The following is a 27,005-nucleotide window of genomic DNA, read 5'->3' as shown; positions in this document are numbered from 1 at the left end:
GCTTTTGGTATCTCAAATCTCATTCTATTCAGTAAAATCACTTACATTCAAAAATAATCATCTGAGGCATAGCATAATTCCATAGTGCATTAGTGGTAAACCCGACAAGAAAATTCTACAGTTCTGCTTGCATGCTCTGAAAAGTGCATGGAATCTGCAAAACATAAGGCCACCCTCACAGCCAAAGAAGAGAAGGATTTTAAACAATCACTAAGGCAGAATAGTGATATCATAAAGACAATTTCTGCGCTAGCTTGTTTTCTGAAACTCTCTTTGCCACTGAGCAGCTAGAACAGATAATAACTATTAGTAAATCAAACTCCTGCAATATCCAGCTGTGTCTCACACATTTACATACAGATAGAATGGGTATATGTTTTTAATATGTATGCGATACGTACTTTTACCACAGCTGAAGTGCATGCTACAAAGGAGGAGGAGAATGGGAATGGAATCAGCATGAGATAATAAAGTGGCCTAGATAAAGTATTAGCCAGCGATTGATCTCAAACAGGGGATGCTGCTTCTCTCTGACCTGATTACTTACTATGCATAGATTCCATTAAATAGAGCTTAGAAATGGAAAGCTTCTGAAAAATACCGTAAATGCACCGACAGCATCCTGAGTCAAATCAGTGAGTGAATACATACCCACATGTACAGTACATGTATGCGGTTCAAACTGTACCTGCATAACCTCACCCGACTATCTTATAAACATGTACCCATTCCAGGCAGCGTCAGCCTTGAACCCCTAGATAGATATATATTTTAAATGAAAAAAAGCAAGCCAATCTCCCATTTTATTAAAACTAGGCTCTCTTTTTCTCCCTTGCACAGAATAATTGTTTGTCAGGGGTATTTCAATATCTTGCGCAGACTTCTGCTATGTTGAAGCAGCATGTGTGTTTTATTTAATCTGACTCCATGTCTGTATCTGTATATGGACTCACACACACTCAAAGAAAGAGCATGTTAGAGATAAAAAGAACAGACATAGTAAGAATGCAGCTGAGAGTATCCACTGGTGAATTATAAAGATCATTCCTCTCCTAGGAAGGAAGACCTTTCTCATAGCTCACTGAAATTACTTTTTTTTTCCTCCATGAGAAGTTTGTTAATTTGAAATACTTGAAAATAATTAAATTACTGCATATGTTCCTATATACACTAAGAAACCGATGCCATAAATTCAAGGCAAAAAATTGTTTTTGCTTGGTGGGTGGGCTAAAGAAAAGGCACACTGGCTGAGCTTAACCACAGGTAGGGCCCTATCAAATTCACAGTCCATTTTGGTCAATTTCACAGTCATAGGACTTTAAAAATCGTAAATTTAATGATTTCAGCTATTTAACTCTGAAATTTCATGGTGGTGTAATTGAAGGGGTCCTGACCCATAAAGGAGTTGTTGGGGGGTTGCAACATTATTGTAGGGGGGGTTGCTACCCTTACTTCTGCGTTGCTGCTGGCGGGGGCGCTGCCTTCCAAGCTGGGCAGCTGGAGAACGGCAGCTGCTGGCCAGGAGCCCAGCTCTGAAGGCAGAACCGCTGCCAGCAGCAGCGCAGAAGGAAGGAAGGATGGCCTGGTATGGTATTGCCACCCTTACTTCTGCATTGCTGTCTGCAGAGCTGGGTCCTCAGTCAGCAGCCACCACTCTCCGGCCGCCCAGCTCCGAAAGCAGCAGCACAGAAGTAAGGGTGGCATGGTATGGTATTGCCACCCTTACTTCTGTGCGGCTGCTGGTGGGGCGCCGCCTTCAGAGCTGGGCGCCCGGCCAACAGCCACCACTCTCCAGCCCCCCAGCTCTGAAGGCAGCACAGAATCAAAGGTGGCAATACTGCAACCCCCCTAAAATAACCTTGTGACCCTCCCTGCAACTCCCTTTTGGGTCAGGACCCCCAATTTGAGAAACCCTGGTCTCCCCCGTGAAATCTGTATAGTATAGGGTAAAAGCACACAAAAGACCAGATTTCACAGTCTGTGATGTGTTTTTCATAGCTGTGAATTTGGTAGGGCCCTAACCATAGGGCATTAATTTATGTTAGTTGTTTGTGAGGGAACTTCAGTGTTCGCTTATACAAGAGAATACGTGGTACTGAAGAGTCTGACTTTGTATAGGAATTTCATGCAGCCTCTACTTTGGCCTGACGTTTTCCAAGAAATCTGAAAAATAAAGTGCTCCAGCAACCTGACAAGATAGGTCAAATCCATCCTTGGTGTAACTCCACTGATTTCAACGGAATTACACTGGGTTGGATCTGATATACCTTGTTAGTTGGCATTGTTAGTTGGCTTTTGAAATGCATTTTAACAATTTAGGGATCAGAAAAGGATCTCATTTTGCATTCAGCCTTAAATTATATGAAATTGGCTGCAAAATGCTGACATTCAGCACAGCTTATGTGTATATAGTACAAAATATCAACTCATATTTTGTTTGGTGCTAAGGATGATTACATGTTACTGCTTTCATCCTGGTGAGTACATTTCACTCAAAACATTTTTTAAGGTTTAAATCTGGCCCCATTGATGTCAATTGGGTGAAAATTCACCCATGCCCTCTGTATCACTTACCCCACCACTGTGGTGTAACACAAAAACTGTATTAACAGTGCAAACCACCACTACAGATTAGGTGAGGAAGTGAAGATTACCAACAGACCCTACAATGGGAATTTCAGGTAGGCAAAATAATGGGAATTTGGAGAGGCTATGAGGAACCAACACCTCTTCAACTCTAGTGAAAAGTGTCACGGGATATTTAATGAGCATACGTTGTCAGAACTTTACAATTTAGGTTTCATATAAAAAGGGTTCACTTTAAAATCATAACTGAATTAACAGCAGCTTTATGAACCATGATTATTAAGTACAGTTATGACAGAACAATTTTGTTCTAGTGCTAAACTCATCTTCTCCTATGAGAGCACCCACTGAATTGCCAGAATTAAGCCACCCATCTGGAGTTCTAGACTATTGGACTGGGTTGGCCCACAATAGGCGGTGAAGCAGCTGCTCTGGTAAGTTCTTGACTGGCACCAAGATATCTCAAGAGGAGCTATTTTAACCACATAACTTTCCAAGCTCCCAAAGTCTAAATGCATCCGCTCTGTAAATCACAATGCACACAGAACAAGAAAGCAAGAAAGGGAATGGAGTCTTCAGCCTGTTGGTACATTCTTAGGAGATGGCCAAGTTACAGGTAGGGAAAAAAGTGCCCATTCTCCAGTGGAGAACATCCAGCAATCTGCAGTCCTAAGAGGAGAACAACGGTAGTAGAAAGAGAAAGAAAACAGAACATTGTGTTCAAGAAAAGATCCAAAATTTGAAGGTTGTTTTGGTAAAAGATTGTATACATGGTATATAAAGGTGGGAGGATCCCAGGGGCCTGCCAAATGTCTACATTGTAGTTAAGGAGCCCCGCAGCCCAAGTCCTGCAAGCCTGAGTCAACTGACATGGGAGAGCAGTGGATGTTTAATTGCCAGGTAGATATACCCATAAGCCATTATTGCTTGATAGGAGATCTTTGGGATGGTGGTTCTTTCCTCAGTCTTCTTCTGTCAGCACCAAGGAGTTAAAAGCATGCTGGAGCTGGGGGGATGCTACAGTGATGATGTCTATTGATGTATTTAGATAGATAGATAGTATATTATAGGACACACTTGATTCCTCTGGCTGATAAGAAACATAATGGGGCAGCCATACAGCACCCCCAACTGGCAGATCTCTGGTTGCTATGGTGACATGGGTTCCCACATGCAATAATAACGAGTCAACCTGATTTTGAGGATGGGACATGCAAAATAAGACAGAAGAGAACATTATTACAACAACAACAACAAAATTGGTCCCAGTGCCCCTAATCCGAGAAAAATTGAGGAAAAAGGCAGAGAGATCATGCAAAATTTCTTCCAATTGTGCTTGATAGAGGCCATTAAATGGAATTATATGGCTTCTTTTGGGATATCCATGCCAAGGCGATGGAAGGTCCCTAAAAGGGGGTGCCCTGGTGCCTGGACTTTGGCCGCACCCTCACACTGTCCCCTTCCCTGAGGCCCTGTGCCATCCCCACCCCCAGGTACCGCCCCTGCTCACTCCACTCTGCCCCCTACTCCTCATCACTCATCCTTATGGCTGGTAAAAAGTGATGGGGCCATGGCTCCCTGGCCCGCCCTGTTTCAGCACCCCTGGTCCGTGTATTACTTGAGAACTTTCGAGAGTCACTGCTATATATTCAGTTGTGCAGAGACGGAACCCTCTAGTGAGTCACTCTGGACTGGCTCTATCTTGGAAAATTTCTTTGTACATGGATTATGGTTTAAAGAAACAATCTGACTGAAGACCAGCGGTTCCAAGCAGGGCCAGCTCTAGCTTTTTTGCCGCCCCAAGCAAAAAAAAGAAAAAAAAAAGGGTGGCCGGACTGCCGAAGCAAAGCAAAGGGCGGTCAAGGCAGCTCGCAGGGGGGTGAAGGGCGGCACCTCGCAGCCGGATGAGAGGGGCTCCCCCCTCCGGCCTTGGGGTGCCTCTCCCGGCCGGGCAGGCAGAGCCCCCGGGGGCTGCAAGAGGTGCTGGCTCAGCCGCTCCTTTAAAGGCGGCAAGGCTGGGCCGGGCTCAGAGCGGCACGGGAGGCAGAAGCCGGTGCAGGCGGTGGGGAGCGGTGCGTCCCGGGGAGCCTGGTGGCACAGTGAGCGGCGGGGATCGCTAGTTCCTGCCCCCTCCCACCCCCGGGCCAGGGTCCGTGCCCCTGCAGGGCGGGACTGGCGGAGCATGGGGAGCTGGAGCTGCGGACCGGGCTGCCAAAGCAAAAAAAAAAGAACCACGGCAGGGCGGCCGGAATATGCCGCCCCAAAATTGGCCAGAATGCCGCCCCTTAAAATGTGCCGCCCCAGGCATATGCTTTCTCGTCTGGTGCCTGGAGCCGGCCCTGGTTCCAAGCCACATGTATAAAACCTTATGATTACAACATCCAGAATTACTTATCTCCATGAGCTTGATTTTCAGAAGCAGTTTTTGGTTTGCCCCCATAAATCATTACAGGCACAACTTCGGCTTTGTTGATGAAATCAGTTGTTAGTTAAACATCTACATGTTACACAAGGTTCCCACAACTACTTGCAAGTTTAGAAAAGCAGATGGCAAGATTGTAGGCCAAGCTGAAGGCCAGATCAGAGCCATTAACTTCCCTGGTATCAGTGTGTCCATAAAAGATTAGTATTTTCCTCAAAACGAACTTCTGTTTTATTTTACTTAAAATTAACGTACTACAGGATTCACACGATCAGCTGAGCTACCGTTTGAACCCAACACTCTTTGGGTACATCTACACCACAGGAAGGTGTGATTGTAGCCTGGGTAGTTATACCCATGCTGGCTTTAATTTAGCTGGTGCGGGTAACAGTGGTAGTGAGGACATGGCAGTGTGGGCTAGCCACCCCGGTACAATCCCAGTGGGGATCCTGGGAACATAGTATGATTGCAGACCTGTGCTAGAGGCTGCCAGTGCTATGCACGTAGCTAGATGAAAGGTAGGTCGCCTACCCACGCAGCAATCGCATCTCCATCTGCGGTAGAGATGGACCCTTTTTGTCTACACCAATAGGCTGCAGTATGTTACTCCGCCCCAGAGAGATGTGACTTTTTTGGTGAAACCTTAACAAAAAAAAAAAAAACCATACCTGAAAATGGATGCCTTTCTTACAAAGCCCACCTTCTCACCAACCCAACCCAAGAAACTTCACAGTATGCAGGGAGTTTGTATACTTCAGGACCAGTGGAAAGAGCCATTATGCTGAAAGCAATCTGAAGATTTAGGGTCAAATGCTGCTCACTTTACTCAAGCAAACAGTCCTAATGACTTCACTTCTTTAATCTTAATGGGATTATTCTCTTGTGTAGGGCAAGAAGGACTCTGATTCTCTCTCCTCTGTACCCCTACATCCTTCCTATTTCTCTTTTCCCATCAACAGCCCTCCAAAACTTTGCACTAGGCTAGACTGTCTTTCAGCCCAAAGGCTGGCTGTGACTTGCTCTGGAGAGCGGTCCCCAAGCTGGTGTCAGAGCTTGCTGCAGAACAGCATGGGGCGGTTCTCAGCCCTGTCAGGCTAGGAGTGGGGAATCAAGCTGAGTCACAAATACCATTTGCCATGTTGGGGGGCAGGGAGGGGGGCTGCTCTTTCATTTAACCATCAGGCCAGCTCTGTGTGTAGTGTATTTAACAGCTATATGTCCATTTCTAATTAAACAGAGAGCAGTATGAGGGGGAAATGTTGAGTACTAAAAGATGTTTTTTTTTAAAGTAGTAAGTTATTTTCCCCAATAGCTACTCTTCTAAAATTATTTTAAAAATACCATTTTAAAAGAGGAACAACATACTCCAGGGCATGTAGTTGTAAAGATATATATATATGCACTTCCCCAGTACGATAGGCACTCACCCTTTGGCCTCATTTTTATGACTCTACACCCTGGAGTGGTGTTATTGCTTACAAATACATACATATATACTTATGGGTGTACGTGAGATCTGCAGATGTTTTATTTATAAGTGGCAGGCCTTATTGCATCATTGAAACATGCATTTACAAACAGATATAGGTTTTATGAAACCCTATTCCGTTGTTTTAATAGCTAAGCTATCCAGCCATAGCATAATAATGCACAAGGTAAATGTGTCTCCATCTCTAGAACCTGTTCCAAGTTTTCTCAGATGTGACTAACTGCAAGAATTTTCCAACCATCAAAAGTTAATAAAAAAAAAAAAAAAGACAAAATAAGGCTGTCTAAATCCTTGATAACAAACACATACTGATGCAAAGTGGAGGGGGTTTTGGTGAATTTTAAGGCCCTAATTGAGCAAGGTATTTAAGTGTGTGCCTAACTTAAGCATGTGAGTAGATCCATTGACGTTAATATGGTTAAAAATTAGGTACACAGTTAAATGCTTTGTTGAGCAGGGCCTACACTATGACAAGACTGAATTCTGAGCTATCTGCCTCAAAGGGTAATTTTAGAGGTAAGTCTCTAACGGAGAACAGCTGCAATGCCCCCTGTTCACAGCACGTAAGAAAGAAAGGAGGTAAGTTACACGTATATTTTGCTATCTTGTTACTGTCGCTTAAAGTTATCCTTAAGTATGCAATGCAAAGAATGAAAAAACATCATAATTTATATAAATCTACAAAGTACATCTGGCAGTGATAAGCAACATAATAACGCTTTAAAGACAGGGAATGGTGTGTGAAACATTAGTAGGAGTGGACTATAATTATTGTTTACTAATGCTAGATACTACCATTATTCTAACAGCTTGTGCATTGTCAAATCAACATTCTGCATTAAACAAATGACCACTTGGGAATTGTTTGGGAACAGCTCTCCTCCTATTACTGCTTGACTAAAAAATGCCATTTACAAGCAAAGAAAGCTGCCTCTGAGCTGAAAACAAGACACTGGAAGCCTTTCTGAGGAAAGATACATATGAACTTGATCCTCTGCAGCCATTCTAATTTCATTCTAGAATATAAACGAAAACAGTGACAACAGGAATTTCCTGTAGGATTTCATTAACGCTGTAATACATTGAACATATCCTCTGTTTTCAATCTTCAGGTTTTGAAAGGTTCTGAGTGGTAAAATGATGACAAAGAATGACTGACATTAAATTGTAATCCCTGAACAGGCAAACTGAAAGACCTTTGCATTTAGCTTCAAAATGGTTTTGACTGAAATTGATACCTGCATGGAAGTCCCAAGAAAAGATCAGGTGAATTCCTGATTGCACTGAAGTCAATGGGAGTTTTGCCACTGATGTCAATGGAGCCAAGATTCCACCCACCAAATGCAGTAAACTTGCTAACCTTGGGGTGAAATCCTGGCCCCACTCAAGTCAATGGCAAAACTCAGCGGGTAGTGATCGATCTAGTGTAGACGGGATAAAAATCGATCCCTGATCGCTCTGCCATCGACTCCGGAACTCCACCGTGGCGAGAGGCAGAAGCGGAGTCGATGGGGGAGTGGCAACGGTCGACTTGCCGCCGTCCTCATGGCCAGGTAAATCGACCTAAGATACGCCGATTTCAGCTACGCTATTCGCGTAGCTGAAGTTGCGTATCTTAGGTCGACCCCTCCTTGGTTTCTGTGTGCGCTTTGCAAATATATTGTTGCTGCACAATGGAGAGACAAAGTTTATATTTAACTTTGCAAGTACTGGTGAGAAAAACAGATATACTTCAATATACATTACAGAGTTCCACTTACCATTAAGTCTTCAGGTGCTGGCCTTTCCTTTGGTTGCTTTCTCATGCTATGTATCATAAAAGTGAAATGGTTATATATAAACAACTGTTCATTTATTTCACATGCTTAAATACTGAAGACTTCTTCCTTTAAACACAGGCAGATCATGCCTAGAATTTCAATGTACTTCTTAACTTTATCAAGTACAAACTGAAGACATGGCTCCTAAGAGCACCCAAAATGTTAATCAATTTCTCTCTTCTTTTTTCAGCTTTTGATTCCGTACAATGTTACTGCATCCTTAATAAAACTGTTATGTATTCAATTGCTGATGAGAAGATTCTGTAGAAGATGGACCAATTTTCTACTTGTCTTGTTATAGTGTCTGAGCATTTCAAGATTTCAAGATTGTAATGTGATGGGTCACTTTTATCACTTCTGAAAGCTGGTCAGATCTACCACAAACTTCCAAAGAACGTTCTCTTACCATGTCTGGAACCAATTATTTTCTAAATTAATTTGGGGGTCCTTGTTACTGGGGATTCCTTTAAATATAGTGATCAGTATAAACGAATCAACTGAGAAATCATGGTACATTTTTTCTCATTTTGACATTATGATGTAGCTGGACAGAAGAAGAATACACATAGGTGGGAAATTTAATTTTTAACACTAAACAGCTACAGGGTTGCATGTCGTCGTCCTGGAGTGTCCCCCTTAATTTTTTTACACTTATTTCCATGGCTTTGCAGGCTGATAGTTCGTTATGGAGCATTAAGCGGTTTATTAGATCAAGTTTCTCATCCAAATAGTCCTAGTTTTGTATGCAACAGGTGCAATCAGCTTTTGTAGGCTGAGTTTAGCCGCAGGAAGGAGCACTATAACATGGCACTGAGATGACCATCAGAAGCTGCTTACTGACTAATTGGATTACATCCAAACAGCCAGAGTTTATGGTGTAACTGGCATAAAGTCCAAGTCTGATGTGCTCCTCACTTGATGTGTCTAATACTTATAGAAGTCAATTGCTAAAATGGTATACAACGTAATTTTTTGAACAATAATACCTCGTGCTATAAGCTGCATACTGTACAGGTGAATATTCAACTATATCTAAAAAAATGTAAATATTCTTGTAGTAAATAGGGGCCATAGTACCATTAATGATTCAAAGGACAATTTGCCTTCCTTCTAACCACATGCACCTCAGATAATGCACACATTAGCAAGTAATGCAAGCTGTCTGAATCGTGGGTGGGAAACAGTCCTAATCTGATATTCCAAAGTAGCTGTATCTCTTGGGAAAACCAGGCTATTATCCACCATCATTCATGTTTCTTGACATCTGTGGAAATTTTAACACAGGTTAGCCCTCCTTCTTTCTCAATAATATTTTTATGCAACATCTAATTACTTTTTTTGGAAGGGATAGAAAGGTGCAGCCTCCTGCATATCAGTTAGTTATGCTGTAAAATCACTGAACATTGTGGTCTGCCGTAAATTGTATCCATCAAAAATGGGGCCTGTATTAGATAAACACAAACTGTGTATTTATTATTTTAATTAACGGATAAATCATACTGTATAGTCTTCATTTTCAATACCACTTGCCACACACTATGGGAATCTTGAGAGAGAGTTTCTTGGAATTGTTTCATACATAATGTATTAAATTATCTGAATATTCATTTTATTTGCATAGTTTTTGGCTCATTTGCCCTAAGAGGTGCTAGAGAACTTGAAATGTTTTAAAGCACAATCTACTACATCGCCGACAGCCATGGGCCTGATCCTGTGTGGGGCTCCGTGCCTTTAACCTCACTGGCTTCACTGGGAAAGATTCCTAAATCATTCCTTTCCTAAACACTGCTGCAGGGCCAGATTCTCGGCTGGCAGAAACTGGCATAGCTCCATTGATTACACTGACTCCATTGGTGTTGCCAATTTACACCAGCTGGCCAGCTGGCCCAGACAGTGCATTTTAACAAATGGGAACATCTTAGTCAAAAGCATCACATTTATGCAAAGTTCAATGTCAGTTATTCTGCCTTCATTTTATTACTTAAATAGCTGCTTCCTCTGTAAATGAGACATTTAAAAAAACAAAACCAATAAGCATTCCCTCTCTCCTGTTTGTTACAATGAATTGTACTTAGAGCTTTAACCTTTTGTTGCTTAGGAAATTTATTCTTTCAACAATATTTTCTCCCCTCTCTCTGAAATTTAAAGTGCCTTCCGCTGAACTATTCAGCCCTATGGTGTACTTTAAAATATGACTCCAAATAAAAATTACTTACTGGAAAGCCAATGAATTAATCAAGGACATTGTTTACCTTTCTAAACATTGAGGCAGTTTTATGAGTAATAATACAAGCAGCTCTGAATAATGAAGTTATAAATATGATTCTCTCTTTCCCCCAACCCTCCCAATTGAATTCTTAAAATAGTCTCTGTGCACAAGAACGCACCCAGATTCATAGCAGTTTATTAAAACAGGAAAAGCCCTCTTAAGTACCGTACTTTTACGACCCTTCGTGTAAATAACGTTTACATAATTTAAACAGTTTGCTCAGCTTTGCTGCCCCGTCTGCCCAAGGCCCCCGAGTCCCTCTCGCCTCAGAAAGGATGCAGGGGAAGCCATAAGGTCTCATGGAGCTGCAGAGTTAATGGCATGTATCATTTACATTGAGGGCATGGCATGTTTGCCAACTGAGCTTACCATTGAGTGATGAAGTGTACAAATGGCTCAGAGAACTCCCCAACCGGAAGGACTGGCGATTCCTGGGATTGGTTTGATATTTGGGGGGAGGGAGGGAGAAGGGAAGGAAGAAAGAGTCAGAAGAAGTGAGGACAATTTTTAAAAAGGGAAGCAATATATACCATTAAAAACGGAGTAAGCAACAATGCCCCATCTCACACAGAGAAAAAGGTACAAATTCTTCTGAACATGTGTTGTAAAACACGGAATTTAAAGTAATGAGTATTACCCAACGGGTAGAAACATGGGGAAAAACACCGAGGAGAGGTGAAAAAAGGACAATGATAGCCACAGGGTAGAAAGGAAGGTAGGGAAAGTGTAAATGAGAAATTAATGATTATTTAAGTAACACACAAATGGCCTTGTAATTAACGAAGAGCTGTGAAATTATTCTTGTGTTGACCTTTGTTTCTTTCACCGAATTCACTTTTTATTTACACTCATGTTTACTTACACTTATTCATTTCAGAGCTGTCCGACTATGCAGAGCTCTTGCTAGGTTTAAAAGAAAAATTCTTACAAGAAATAAAGGAAATTATAACGGAAGATTTGCCAGCCTCGCTAAATTAACTACCAAGTATTTATGAAAGCAAATAAATTAAGAGCACAAGAAAAAAACTACACCGAGAGCAAATAACATTACCATTTGCAAAGGAGGGCTTTACGAATTTAGGAGTTTTTCCAAGAATGACAGAGCGCTCCACTGTGTTTATAGTGTAACAGCTCAGGATGTAATGAAATTACACTGCAGAGTACTTTAACAGTGTCATCTCATTAGACCTACAGTTGGAACAAGAGAGCCACATAAAACAGGCAGCTGCAAATGACTCCATTCTCATCTATTCTCATTTGCTATTAAAAATACCTTTCGGCGGCTTTTTTCCTTCCTGACATCCCTACACAAAGTACCCTGCAAAGTATGATACATGCACCTATTTAAATTAACAAAGGAATGACTTATTTTAATCTCACTGTGCTTTGGAGTGCTTTGGCCATTTGGATGAGCAATATATCATTACATACAACCTTCCAGCGCTGCAGGCAAGAAACTCAGAGCGTGCAGCATTTGGTGGGAGCCAAACAATTTCTCTAGCACACAACTGTGTCAAATGCATGCATGTATTCATTATTGAGAATGCGAGGAAATAGCTTTGATGTAGTGGAAAAAAGATGATGATAAAAGCACCTCTGCAATGTGTGTGTCATTATCAATGGTGGCAGATAGATACAACTGCAGAGCCTCCTATGTGATTAGTAAATATACATATAATTGCTGTGGCCAATTATCAGAAAAATGAGATAGGTAATTACAAGACAGAAAATTAACCAGAACTCTTATTAAGGTTTCGTTTCCAATCCAAACAATTGGAAACTGCTGGAAAATACAATTAAATCAAAAGTAAATGAAGAGTAAAAGGAGACGCCAACATTGCTTTACAATTTTCAGAGAGTTCTATTAAATGTAGAGAATGTTTGACATCATGCACCTTAGTTCTTGTTGGATTTGTCCTAGAAGAGGGAAAGGTTAGTATTTCTAAACTTAAAAAAAAAGACAAATATAGGAAGGTTTCCACTGGAGAGTACGTAAGGGAACACAGTGTCTTTAAACTTTCCTACATGTGATTCTCTAAACTAGGAAGTTACTCACTTGTAAGATGAAAAATTCAGGGCAAAATTTCAGGTGCACTTGTGCTGAGTGGAGACAGGCTGGTGTACATATTTCCAGGGTTTTCTGCTGTCCAGTAGAAGCTTACTTATACTCATGTCTGAGTTTAGAAATGGTAATTGCCCCCTCTCCCAAGTGGAATGGGTGGATTAAAACAGAACAAACGCACATAACGTGCGAAACGCTCACCGGATATATTTCACACAACTCTTTGACACCTGGAAGCTGGAGCTACCCCCTGCAGAGCACTCTGGGGAGCTAGTTCTGTGCAGGGACCACCCCGCCATCAGAAGAGAGCACTGCCAATCCCACCTGGGGCACAAGTGAGAAGGAGTCTAAAATGCTCATCTTCTGAGAACTGCAAACGTGGATCAATTTATGCCAGAGTGGAGGAGGAGGGGCAGGCAACACTTAACACCTATTTGGTAGGTGATAATTTCTGCAATCACAAAGAGGGTAGCACCACAGGATCTGCCTATACCAGAGTGAAACTACATTATGGAAAGTGGAGTGAAAATCCACTGAATTGTATGAAGCAACTGGAGACTCTCTCTACTTCACTGGAACTGGAGTTCCCGGGTTCCCTGGTACAGGAATCAACAGAACTATAAGAAACACCACACTGAAAAACTGCAAGGCACTCAATAACGCAACATCATTAATACCTTTGTCCTGCAACTCCTCATACAGAGCACGACAAGTAGCACAAGGTTGCTGTGCTCCAGCCAAGCGAGAAAGGAGGCTTCACCTGGGTGCAAGCGAGGCTACAGGCTAGGCACAGCCATCCACAATGAGTGGAAATTTCTAACTCACTGCACGCCAGCTCCCTTCTATCTTAGGCACTTATATGCTAGGCTGTGAGGACATCAATCACAGCAGTTTCCAGGTGATACTCTACTCTCAGAAGTTTAGAATAAAAAGAAGTCGGGGGAGTAGGTGGAGGATGAACCTACATGCAGGGCCGGCTTCAGGAAGTGCGGGGCCCGATTCGGGGGAATTGGTGGAATTGGCCTAAAGCCGGCCCTGCCTACATGATTCTCAGCATGTAAATTGGGTGCTTAACTCTAGTCTTTCCACTGAGTTCCGTGGGCTTCGGAAGCAGTCCTTAAGGCTCACTTCTGCTAATGGGCACAGATAACTTGGCGACCACATGGTAGCACACTTATTAACACTGACCTCTGTCCAGCTCATCACTTTTTATCTCATAGGAGCAACACTCCACACCCACAACGTGCAAGAGCAGGCCCTAACTAAAGTCACTAGGCGACACCCACCCCTAGGCAGACGGCCAGCAAATTTCACTATGAAAGAATAATATTCCGAGTACATACTGTAATTTAAACCATACTGGTAAAATGAAGTAGTAGTGATGTTCTGTGAACCATTCTGAAAATGTGTGCCATAGGTATTGAAAACTCAACAACCTGGAGTCCAGGGAAGAAAGATGCTGAGTTGTCCAGTTTGCAATGGGGCCAAACAGGAAGGGACATTTGGAAATTATTATTTTAGGCAAGTCAGAGATCACTTTTTTGAGACGAGGTTTATTAAGAATATTCAAATTCTGCTATGGGATTCAATACAGATTCCCACATAAAACTTACTACAAGCTAAGGCCTCATTACAAAGTATGATATAAAATAGTTTAATGAATTGCCAACTAGCCAACTTGATTAAAGCTGTCATTTTATCTTCCCTGGGACACCAAACAAGCCAAAGTGATACATATGCATGGAGAATGAATTGAATTTAAGACATGAAATTCTATTCTGTTAAACTGCACATACATAATTGCACCAAAGTCAGCTAAGTGCATCAAATTAACACCTTCATTTCACTTCTGAAAATACCTGCTGAAATCTACAAGCATGCAAGAGAGAGGCCAGGAGGAAACACATCTTAGCCTCCACCGGAAAGACCTGAAAGAGCAGACAATCAACCTAACTTCTTTCATAGTAAAACATTAAAAATCGGCCACTGAGCTTGCTGACATACACAGAATTTTTGAAATCATAGTAGCTGGAGATTGAACACACATATTAGATTATCATATCCATCCCATGCACTAACACTAACATTAATATTTTTATTTAGAGAGTGAGTTTGTTCTATGTGCTTAGTTACAAATTTAAAAATACTCTGTACATGAAACTACTCCCGATATGTAAAATGTTGCTGTTGCTACCTGCTGAAATTTGAGCAACCACTGTGTTGTTACATATGAAACAAAAAGTCAAACAAAATCTAAGCAAAAAAAATACATATTACGTTGTGTCCTGAAGTTCACTAGACTGGAGCACTGGTGGACTCTCAAGGGGATGAAAATATGATAAAATAAAACAAAGCCTCACCAATCCCTGCCAAGTCTTCATGCTCAAATTTTTTTGCACATTCTGCGTAAGATAATATTGTCACACGTGTGGAGTAATGTTAGTGAACTGCTCACATGAGATCTAATGACCAACCTTATTTCATTCTACCAAAGACCAGAGTCTTATTCTATACAAGGCTAAAAGAATGCAGTGTGAAATTTTGATGAGGATGGGGAAGAGGTACGTACTTTTTAAACTAAAAAAACCCAACAAAATGGACTCTACAATTTTCAGTAAAAATTGGCATCCTTTGGTCAATATGTCAGAGCTTCAATCCGGGGGTTCTTCTGTATTTCTATTACCAACTTCTAAACAGAACGGCTTATTCATGGGAAGGTTGATACAAGCTTAACAATAGAGCCATAAATACATTCCTGGGAGGCTAATGCCGATCAGCTTTAGAACTTTACAAGCCATTTTCTCCTCTGCATTTGTTACCAAAAACACCTCACTGGCCCAAGTATCAAAACAACATTTATGTAAGCGAGACCTAACACAGAAAAGGACAACGTTTAAGTCTCGGCAGCTTCTGAAGCGCGTGGTCAGCCTGATTCTCAAAAACAACTGAAATGAGCATGTACAGTGAGTACAGAGAAGGGCAGTGGGGGAAAAAAAAAAGTTTGAGTGATGCCTTTGCCTTGTGAATAATGAACAGTTCAGGAAGGTCAACCCATTACAACTGAAACCGTTTAATTATTAATTATGCACAATCTATGAGCGAAAGGACAAGTTCAGAATGTTTAATGGGTGGTAACTCCAACTGGACCCATTCTTGGCATCTTGTTATTAGCACTTGTCAGCAAGGTGCTCAGGCATAAAGAAAAAAGCACAGCAGCAGAAAATCTGAGCTAGAGGGAGGCGGGAGGGCTTTAAACTTCAAACACTGCTCCTGATATTTAATTTATAAAGTGACAACTCTCTGCTATAGAGCTTATCGACTTTCACGGCATTTAGGTAAGCTGCATTATCTAAATGAAGACATGGGAATATTTACACTTAGAGAATCTCTTTTGAATCCTTCTTCTTTAAAGAGAGAGGGACTGGCTTTGGAGGAATGAACATAGTCTCCAGAATTCAAATGCTCATTTTCAATCTGTGCATAGAGGTTACAAGGTCTGGGTTTTATCCTCATTCACTGCACCGGGGATCGGCAACCTTTGGCCTGTGGCCCGCCAGGATAAGCACCCTGGCGGGCCGCCCGCTAAAGTTTGCCGCCCCTTTCACCACACAAGCCTAACGCAGCTCCCACTGGCTGCGGTTCACCATCCCAGGCCAATGGGGGCTGTGGGAAGTGGCGGCCAGCACATCCCTCGGCCCGCACAGTTTCGCGCAGCCCCCATTGGCCTGGAGCAGCGATCCGCGGCCAGTGGAACCCACGATCGACTGAACCTGCGGACGTGGCAGGTAAACAAACCAGCCCGGCCCGCCAGGGTGCTTACCCTGGCAGGCTGCAGGCTAAAGGTTGCCGATCCTTGCACTACACAAACCTAGAGCATTCCTTCTGGTCTGAGAAGCACTGAGCAACCAGAACTCCCTTACCTTCACCAGGTATAGAAACACTACTGAGGATCAGGCCGTAGTCATACAAACCAGCCCCAAAAGTTAAAGAAAGAGGGGAGCAAAAATGTATTTGGCATAGTCACCTGGAAAGGAACAAATTCAGGGAGCTGCTGCTCTAGGTGGCATGATCTTATTGGAAACATTCTCAAGTTAATGACACTCAAGACCAACTTCCAACCTACAACCTCTACTCACCTTCAGGGCTGTGCCATAGACCAGCTATGGCAGCATGGCTATCACGATGGTTCCAGGAAGGAGGCCAACTGTATAGCAGTGCAGAGACAAGCTCAAGTGCCCTGCTACCTGAAAGGCAGAGGCCAGATTTGTAGCAAGTCCATTGGCTCTATGCTATTAGGAGGCTTTGCTCAGCTGCTAACCCTTCCTCTCTGTGACATTTTCCACAGCTCCAGAGCTACTGCTATTATATATAAGATTTTCCTCTGTGCATGTGTTTGTGCAGAAGGAGATGGCATGGCCCTCTGGCCACGAGAGGAGAGTTAACGTAAGAGAACAAACAAAACCCAAGTTACCCCCTTCTCGGAGTTTCCCCAATATACCCTGGCTCTGAGATTGCAGTCTCCTCTGGACAGAGACCTTGTTTCTTGTAGTTAATGGGCACATCTGCAGTGCTTAATAAATCACTCTGATGAGCAGAGTTTTGGGATACCAGACCAACCTGAACAGGGTTATAGAATTTTTAGGCACTACTACTGTGTCTTGCTTCTCTTTTACTACTTAGCAACTTTCAAGTGAATTTTCAAAGAACACATTTATTTTTACACATTAGCCAACATTTAATTATGAGAAAGACAGCTGTGGGTAAATACTCAGCCTGATTTTCAGAAGTGCTACATTTTACACTAAGCAGAAACAAACTCTGTGCAATTGTGTGTTATAAATCCACTGTAGTTACAAAGCTATTTAAATGTGACCAATGGATTGAAATATTGACCACATTCAGCTGTATTTCTAAAAATATGCTGACTTCTTACTAAACCTGTTTTAAGATTCATCCAGAAATCTGACTACAGGTGAATTCTTAAGAGTAACAAGGTTTGCAGAATACAACGGAGGCTGGAGGAGACTCAGATAGCCAGATTTAGAGCATTTCTAGACTGTCCCAATTTTACTGCCAACCCTGAGTTGGAAGGTGAAAGATGACTACATTTGTACGCTGGGCCAGTCCTTGCTCTTTTCTTAGTGGTAGGTGCCAATTGTGACAAATTATATGTGGGGGCATTTTGGTGTGAAATTCTGTCTGCTGGGACTGGAGGGTCAGCAGTAAACTCATTTATTTCAGGATCGCCAGCTGGACTAGAAACAAGGTTGAAAGGCCATTGTTTTATCCACCCAAACACTGAGACTACCCTCAACACCTCAAATCAAGTGAGAACTGGCCGTTCAGCAGGATAGCCTGTCTACTACCCAAGTTCTTGCAGGGGCAGGGTGGAGGAATTATATATATACTTGTGTGCATAAATATATATATATCATCTCACGTATAATCATACTCTAGATATTTCAAGTATTCAGTCATTTTACTCCTGAGGCATTTGCTACTGTAAAATGTTTTCCAGAATTTGGCATAGGCAAGAAAGGTGAACAGAGTAACTAACCTTAGGAATAACCTACAATGTATATTATGTCATTTTCTACCTTTTGCCAAGCTTTGTACTTGTTAATATGGCTCTCTGAAGGTTTTTTTTATCCCTTGCAGATAAGTGTATAGTTAGCTGGAAAACAGGTTAATCTTTTAACCGTAACTGTAATTGCTTTCTCTCTAAAAACAAACATAAGAATTTTTTCTTCTCATTGCTGGTCTCTTGTCGATCATAAGCTACCAGAGCACAGCAATGTTTTGGGTAGATACACGTATACACACACCCCTTTCAAATAGCTAAGGCACAGCAGCATGAAACACAGCCTCTTCCTGTTCACACCAAAGGGACTTCACTTGGAAAACTAAAACCATTTATTGTTGCCTTTTTCCTCTGTATACTCCCACTGCATTTTTATTGCTTTTTCATAAAACACTGCTGCAAATAATCAAGCATGACCATTGACATCCACAAGATTGAGTTTTAGGAACCATTAAATGAGCTCACCCTCTTGGGAAGGTTCTTGCTCAGGTTGGTCTAAAGGTAATTATTCAGCAATTCCTACCTGTGGTTTTACCTTGTTCCTATATAAGTCTTTGAATCTCATACACTGGTAAGGTCACAGTTTCTGTCTCAATACAAGTACAATCGGTCTAGGACATAAATTACGATGGACCGTATTATTTATGGATTTTGTATATGTGTATATATAGGTCATAATTTATACACATATATTCTGATACTTGACTTTCTTCTCTCTTCAGAAACATAATATAAAAGTTTTCAGGATTAAAACATAGAAATCTATGCACAGTCTGTATATTACCTTCTGATGGCAACATAGATAGAAAAATTCTATAAAAAGATTCATAAAGGAAAAGTCAAGCTGTGCTTAATATTGATCCTATGCAGGCTGCTATTCTATATTATATAATGGAGATTGAAGTATCCAAAAATGAGCATTGGTGCAACATTAAGTTTGAGAAATTAAGCTCTCGATAGGTTCCTGTTTCTCTTGTAACATTAATTTGGTCATGTTGCACATACTGTATAGTTTTAAAGCTATTCTGCAGCAATAAATAAAAGGTTGCATTTGACCAGGAAACCAGGAACAGAAACCACAACATGGAGTATGTGCTTTATGGGCAAGTTAATTTTGAGGAGGAAGCCTTAACATTTTGGAATCTGTTGACATTTGAATGCAGGATGTTTGAACACCATCATTGCATTAATGCTCATTTTTGCTTTTAAATTTCCCAGCATGATGAATGGAAAAAAGAAGACATTCAGAGCTCTTCAGTTTGTGGAGCTTGTAAACTCCTTGAACCTGAGCCAAACTGCAGTCCCGCGAAGCTTAGTTTCTCTGCAGGGGTGGGGTGAATTAACAAAGAGATTTAAAAAACAGAAGAGAACATATATCCAAAAATAATAGAAAAGTTCTCACATGTGAACTTCCAAATTTAAGCTTTCATGACTAAAACTAATAAAACTATTTTCTTCAAACTGGACTGTTTTAGAAGTCCTAATAGCTGCAAAACATGCAGCGATCCCAATGCTGCAATCCCTTACTCACAAAAGCAGTCCATGCTCATGCAAATAGTCTAATTCAAAACGATATAGCAAGTCTGAAGTTTCTAATGTTTCTGGTTCTACATTATGCAAACATAAAAAATCTGATTAGAACAAAGGAAAAATAATTTGCTTCCCCCCCTGCCCTGACCGTAACTCAGAAGAGCGGAATTTTTTAAAAACAAACTAACAAAATCACCTATGTGCTGAGACCAGCTATGGAAACTTTCAGCCAAAAAAGAATCGCTTTGAGGCGGCTATTGAAAAAGAAGGGGTTAGAAGCTAGAACTCAAGCTTAACTACTGCACTTGCTACCACAAATGGTACAGTACAGTGAAATCTGGTTTAAGCAACCACTCATGGGACCAACAACAATTGGTTTCCTAATAGAGATACTTTAACTAAATAAGAGCCAAACCAAATAGCCCTGGAAAGCTTGGGGATAATTCCAAGCAGTTGTTTAAGACAGGGGATTGCCTATTGGATGTGGTCCATAGCACAAGTTTCATTCATCTATCCATCTCTGGACATATAACAGACACCCCTAAAGTCAACAGACATATGGCTGGAAAGCTGACCTGCCGCAAAGCCAAGAGCTGTCAGGTTTGGCCTCCTGGGATTTGCCACATGGATCCCAAAACATCTATATGTGTTCCTAAAATTCATTTGGCTGGCTGGAGCATCGCAAGCATTTTAACATTTTAAAAATATTTCATTTAGAATAGGTTTGAGGAACTAACTAGACAGTGAAGTCTCATGTAGAATTCAAGGTGTGCTGCACAACACAGAAGAGTGTAGCTATAGGTTTGAAGGGTAAGAACAATGGCATTTCTTGTTTTGATAAAACAAGGAGGACACAAGAATGCACTAGGACTTTGGCGCCAGGCACTTTATGACCAACTGAACCTAAATTCTGGACCCCAACACACACTAGGTAGTAGACTGGAAATTCAAGGCAGTCCCATTTAAATATTAAACTGAAGATTTTTAATAAATTAAATATGAAAATGCATAATTTACAATCAGTGCAGTGACCCTTGTTATTTATTTTGATACTAAATTATTTAATTCAATTTATTTTACACTGTCCACAGTTTTCAATGTGCTACACACTTCTGTACAGCCAATGCACAGCCACATCACAAAAGTTGTTAGGAGGGATGCTGGAGGCAGCTGGGCAGGGAACAGCTGGGATTTTGACATCTGGGGAATTTGGGAGGCAGACTGATATTGAAAGCAGTGAAATAGTTAAAACTGTAGCTTTTAAATTGTAATCTTTAGGTTTAAGAGTCAACCTGCTGAGATGAATTGGGGCAGAATACACCTCTAAGAGCTATGGCTTCAGGAGTCTGCAGGCAACGCTGCACTGATTCACACTCATGCTGTGTATGTCTCCAAGTTATCTTCACTGTCATGAGTAGGCATGATTTTTTGAAAAAAAATGAAACCAGAGATTCGGAAGCGTGATTTTGTGGCTGGAGTGGACTGTACATCAAATTCTGTGGCTGTGCAATTGTGGAACACAGAGCCACAACCAGGACACCTCTCGAGCCAAGCACTGAGCTTCTGTTTTCAGCAGAACTCCATGCTCATTCATGTTGGAATGCTGCTGGAAAGGTTGCATTCACAGCAAGTGATGCGTATCCTTCCCAGTAGGGATTAACCCACACTGCCCCGTGTTCCCATTCAACATTTCTGAGAGTTGCAGATGAACAAAATTGATTGTTAGAATATCAAATTATACACAGCACTCAAATGGCACCAGTCTGCCTATATTACTGGCTGTGCCGTTGGATGAACTGATGTTAACACTATTATATACTCATTTTTGGACCATCAAGCATAAGTTCTATCATGGAAGGGAGAAGATGCTATGACAAGAATTGTGCTTAAATTAGAATGTCCTATTTATAGCTGCAATACAAAGGCCCTATCAGACAAGTGTCCCATTCATACAATACACCTCACTAAGCTGCAGCACCAAATAATAATTAATAATTTGGCCTATCTAGAAAACAAGAACTCGGTTTCATAAAAAATCTCAAGGTTTCCAAATGTGTTTTCCTTCCGAGAGTCTGTCTCTCTCAAGCTCTTCTATTGGAGCTGTTCCACTTTGTATAGATAGTTAAATATTAACTGGGACAGAGAGAAATTGCCTCTCTAGGCAGCTGGCTAGGGTCCTCACTTGAGATATGGGAGATCCAGGTTCAAGTCCCTGCTCCAAATCAGGTAGAGCAGAGATTTGAACTTGCATCTCCTACACTGACCTGATTCTGAGTAGGAACTGAACCTGGCTCTCCCACATCTCAAGTGATTGGCTACTGGTTATTCTGGGGGGCTCTGTATATGTATGCAAATGTTTCATTCTTCCCCACACCCCCTTCCTGGGTCCTCAGAAACCTTTGTTAAGAGTGTTTTGTTGAAACAGATATATTTGCACAAAAAGGTGAAAAATTCCTGACCACATCTAATAATAATAAAGACCTTACAAAAAGAATTGACATAAGAGTTTACAACTACCTCTCAAATCATTTACTCAACATGTGGAATTTCTGCAGGAAAATGTCAGTCCTTATTCATAGAAAGAAATAGAAACCACTTCTCTTGATCTGCTATAGTTAAGGAGTCTTATAACTGATTTGTGCTAGGTTAAAAACATTTCAGTTAAAAAGTCAACTTTACAATAACTTTTCCAGAATTAGCCACGATCCTGCATTTTTCACCATGGATTAAAAAACAAACATCATCAAAGTTTACATTTTCATGACAACCACAAATATTTTTAAATAAGGGTTTTTCTTATGTCAGGTGCCACTGCACATACAGTGTTTGTTAAGAATCCAGAATACCTATGTAACACAAGAACGACCTCTTAACAAGTTTGCTCATCAATACATCATATATGAATTAAACATAATTATAAATGAACAGAACATTAACTTTTGGATTACCTTCTATTTTGATGGAATGGATAATAATATTTCTAGAGAAATAATGATTGCCAACAGAACAAATGATTGTTAGGAAGAATCAAGATCTTAATGCTAATTCTGCATTACCATTGTTAAAAACAATCAAACTGCATTAATTTCAACATACTGAACTTTGAAAGGAGATAACCAGATCTCTTAGGATTTACCTTGCATTAAAAATAGACCATGATCAGTTTTCTGTCTCCCCAGGATACATTTCAAAAACTGTAATATTCTTCTCACTGACCACAACATGAGACACCACCACGACTGTTTCTAACCTATCTGTATAACGAACAGAAGTACTTGAGGGGTAGCCGTGTTAGTCTGAATCTGTAAAAAGCAACAGAGGGTCCTGTGGCACCTTTGAGACTAACAGAAGTATTGGGAGCATAAGCTTTCGTGGGTAAGAACCTCACTTCTTCAGATGCAAGAAGGCTACATGGGCTACAGCCCACTTCTTCTATGCATCCGAAGAAGTGGGCTGTAGTTCACGAAAGCTTATGCTCAAATAAATTTGTTAGTCTCTAAGGTGCCACAAGTACTCCTGTTCTTTTTGTGGATACAGACTAACACGGCTGCTATTCTGAACCCTATCTGTATAATCTCATCAAGACTCAACTCTATCAATCTGCAGTTTACAAAACATGTTATGGTCATAGTAAAACACAGCACTATCAAAAGCATGTAGGCCTCTATTCTGCAAAGCACTTATGTATGTGCTTAAAGTGAAAACACATGCTTAAGTCCCACTGCTTAAGTGCTTTGATAAATAAAGATGGACTCAAGCACTTGCTGAAATTGCTTTGGTCAATGCGGGCCTTGTATAGTGGAGGGAATTACAAATAAAAACATCTCTGCCAGGAAGAACTATTGGTCTACTCAAAGGCTTTTGATAAAATATCCTGGTCCCTGAATGGCATCAGCCCCACCAGTCAGCAGCAATGCCAGCCAGCTCTTCCCCCACTCGATCAGCCTGGAGCCAACTTGGGATACCTGGTTTGAGACTCCCTCAGGAGCCCATCTACGTGACTGAGTCACATGGAGATGTCAGACTGCAGTTTCATCCCAAGTTAGGTGCAAGGTCACTGAACAGAAGCTCCAAGGCCCTGCGCTTTGACCACCCTAGGCAGGATGGTTGAGCACTGAACTGCCACTGGATACCCAAATTCAGGAAAGTTTCTTTAAACAACTCTGTGATAGTCATATTTATAGGGGAAAAAGGACCCAAATTACCCTGTTTCACATAAAAAGGTCCCAGCTAGGAAGTCAAGAAAAAGATTCCAGGAGTTTAAACTTGTGACAACTCTGGTTCATCATCATTCTCTCCTCAGTGGGGAGGAAATATGGCCTACCAGCTCTTTGGAGTCTGAGAATTCCTGTGGAAATCGGGTCCTATCCTCACAGATCCTAAGGCACCCATATGGAAAGCCAGTTGCTCTCTGCTGTTTCCCCCCATACCCATGGTAGTATGACTCATTCAGGAGCCGTGTGCTGCTAGTGGTCCACTGCTGTGCACTACCGGTTCCGAGGGAGAGAGAAGCTACAGATCATCACTTCTAGCTGTTATGATCCTCATTAAGCTAGGTGGGGAATTCTGCCTCAGTATCTGCGGGTTCTTGAGGAAACACGCTGTGCAGAGCAGCTGCAAGCTGGAGGGGAGGGGCAGAGCTCTGTTCCCCCCTCCTGTGCGTTTTAGGACTTCTCAGCCCCTATTTCCCCTCATCTGCTCCCCTCAATATACTCTGCAACAGAGGGGAGCATTTGGCCCAAGATAATCAGTCTTACAACACTAAACATTTCTAATCGCTAATACCCATGTTAGCAAGAACTTACTGAAAACAGCAGCAGCTGTACAATACCAGATAATAAACAGATGATCTCTCACGAGGTCCTTATGTAGAAAGAGTAGTACACATTAGCACAGTAAGTGGGTCCCATTATTGTTCCCCAACACGGGCAAAGAGCTGAGGGAAAGGGAATAGGAGGAGGGGAAAAAACAGCAAGTTAAGATTTAAACAAACAAGATTAAAATGGGTATATTAACAAGAGTATATGGGGTGGAGGGGTCTAGAATGCCTAACAAAGCACAAAGAGAAGAGAAATACATCATCGGTTAAGGACAATACTACACATGACCTAGAACACAATAACCCTTACAATAAATGCCCACCAAGATACTCTCCTGCCAAGAGTCAGCACCTCCAGGTGATGCAACCACTAATCTAAACTCTATATATCTTATTAAATGACCCTCTAACAATACAAACCTGCCAAGCAAACAACACTACAGCTCCAATTCACTCAACTATTTCCCACAGGCTGGAAGTGTTCTTGACATGCAACCTCCATTTAGCAATTGAGCGTGGTACAAACAAAGTCAGTTGCACTTATAAAACTTAAAATCGAGTTGCATATGGAAATATAAAACCCTAATGTGCCCGCAAGGACAGTACACTCTTAACCACTGGGGTAGGAGAATGACGGTTCAGTGGCATATTATGGAACATAAAATAAGTTAAAACAAGGAAATACTAGAACACCTCAGTGACTCTATTTCTCAATGCCCAGTGATGTTTATGGAGCACACCAAGATTCCTGGCCAAAGTGATCTTAAGGTGAGACAGCAACACCTCTGATCTTGGAGAAAAAAATGTGACACCTGCAAGAAGCTGTCAACACATCATGTAGCTCCTTTTCACAGCGCTGAGCTTAGATTTGGGGATTGCTATGCTACCAAATCACTAAAGGCAAGTTATCTACAGGTGACACCCCAGACACAAGTATGGGAATATGTTGCAACTTCTTTGGGACACAGACTGTCTTTTTGCTCCGTGCACGTACAGCACCTAGCACAGTGGGGCTCCAATCCCTAATCAGGGCCTCTAAGGCCTTACCTAAATAGTAATAATTAATGGAGGTGCTGGGAAATCTGAAAAGCTCAAAGAACCAGATCAGTGCTTGTTGAATGACCTCCCAATGCTGTGCTCAGACATGTAAGCATGTCCTCACCCTCCAATAAAGCATGTTGATCCTGCAACATGTACTTGTCAATACTGGGAGAATCACCATATCTTTACACCCAAGCACATTCCGAGATTTTGGGTCAGTTCCATCCATTGAAATCTGTATCTTATTTAAATATGTAGCTTCCTGACAGAAGTATTACCAAATGCACTGCAAGTGACTGCAGTATAAAAGAAATGTCCAACAGTTAACAGAGGTAGCATCTGTAGATAAAGGAGCACTGGGGTAAAAACGGTGCCTTGGGCATCAGATTTAAGAGCTTAAATCAAGCTAAGTGAGCACAATATAAACAGTAGGTTGGAATGACGAGGACAGCGCATTCGAAGTGACAAAACTGTCCCGCCACCACAGTCTAATAGAACATCACGGAAACTCTGCAAGCTTGATGTTTTTGTCAAAGCTTCCTAATCAGCATCATGCACTACATGTAAAACCAGCAACCTAAAAACGAGACAAAATGTACAGGACATGACCTTGAAAGAGGTGATTGCTTCTGTGATTCCAGGAACATCACAGCCCCCCTATCAAAAGTAAACTCTATAGAGGAAAAAAAATGTTCTCAAGAGGCTGACCGTGTAAGTACCCATACCCCTTTTACATGTGCATACAAGACTCCGCAACGACCCACACCTCAGTACTTGGAAAACTAAAGCTAGATTTACAAAGAAAGTTTTTCTGTTCAGGAAAATCAAATTAAATTGGTTGAAACACAGCCTACTGCTCACATCTAGAATTTCTAAGTCTCAGATTTTGATTTTCCCTTTGGCTGAATAAAAATGATCAGAGAACAGTCAAATTCCCTTGTTTACCTTTCAACATTGACCCCTTTTTAAAAGGCCTCTTTTGCTTATCTAAACTGCGTTAAGTGTGCTCAATATGAAGCAATGTTACCACTTCAATCTCTGTGCTCTGTACCATCTGGCAAAGGAGAGGATCAATTAACATGACTGGGTTCAGACTTTAGGGCCTAAATAGCCAGAAGGACCATCCTTTGAGACTGCCTCATTTTGCAAGGATTCAACATTAAGAGTCAGAAAGCAGTATAAAATGGGACAAGACCAGTTCATGTTCTACAGCTCCAAGCTGTACAAGGCAACTCGTGCTCTGAGGATGTTGGGCATTGTGCTTCATTAGGAAACAAAATATAAGCTTTCCACTCCATTAGGAATGACTTTAGGAGTGAAAGCACATAAGACGACGACTCACCTCATCAACAATGCACTGCAATAACTGGAGAGGCTGCTATGGAA

General features: G+C 41.5%; 1 protein-coding gene across 4 annotated transcripts in view; it reads right to left on the bottom strand.

Annotated features, from left to right (window-relative positions):
* The window catches only part of MAP2K5 (mitogen-activated protein kinase kinase 5), a gene marked incomplete at its 5' end in the record, with an annotated part of 178,694 nt that overhangs the window by 22,014 nt on the left and 129,675 nt on the right, over window positions 1-27,005 (bottom strand). For 3 of the 4 annotated variants that reach the window (XM_034784993.1, XM_034784989.1, XM_034784990.1), the window contains 3 exon segments: window positions 8,258-8,303; window positions 10,956-11,017; window positions 26,962-26,997. In XM_034784993.1, the coding sequence (XP_034640884.1) occupies window positions 8,258-8,303; window positions 10,956-11,017; window positions 26,962-26,997 (144 nt within the window). 4 annotated transcript variants of the gene reach the window in all.

Source organism: Trachemys scripta, chromosome 10 (genome assembly GCF_013100865.1).
Source record: "Trachemys scripta elegans isolate TJP31775 chromosome 10, CAS_Tse_1.0, whole genome shotgun sequence".
Lineage (NCBI taxonomy): Eukaryota > Metazoa > Chordata > Testudines > Emydidae > Trachemys > Trachemys scripta.
Note: the sequence above shows the minus strand (reverse complement) of the source record. Positions and strands in the feature narration are given on the sequence as shown.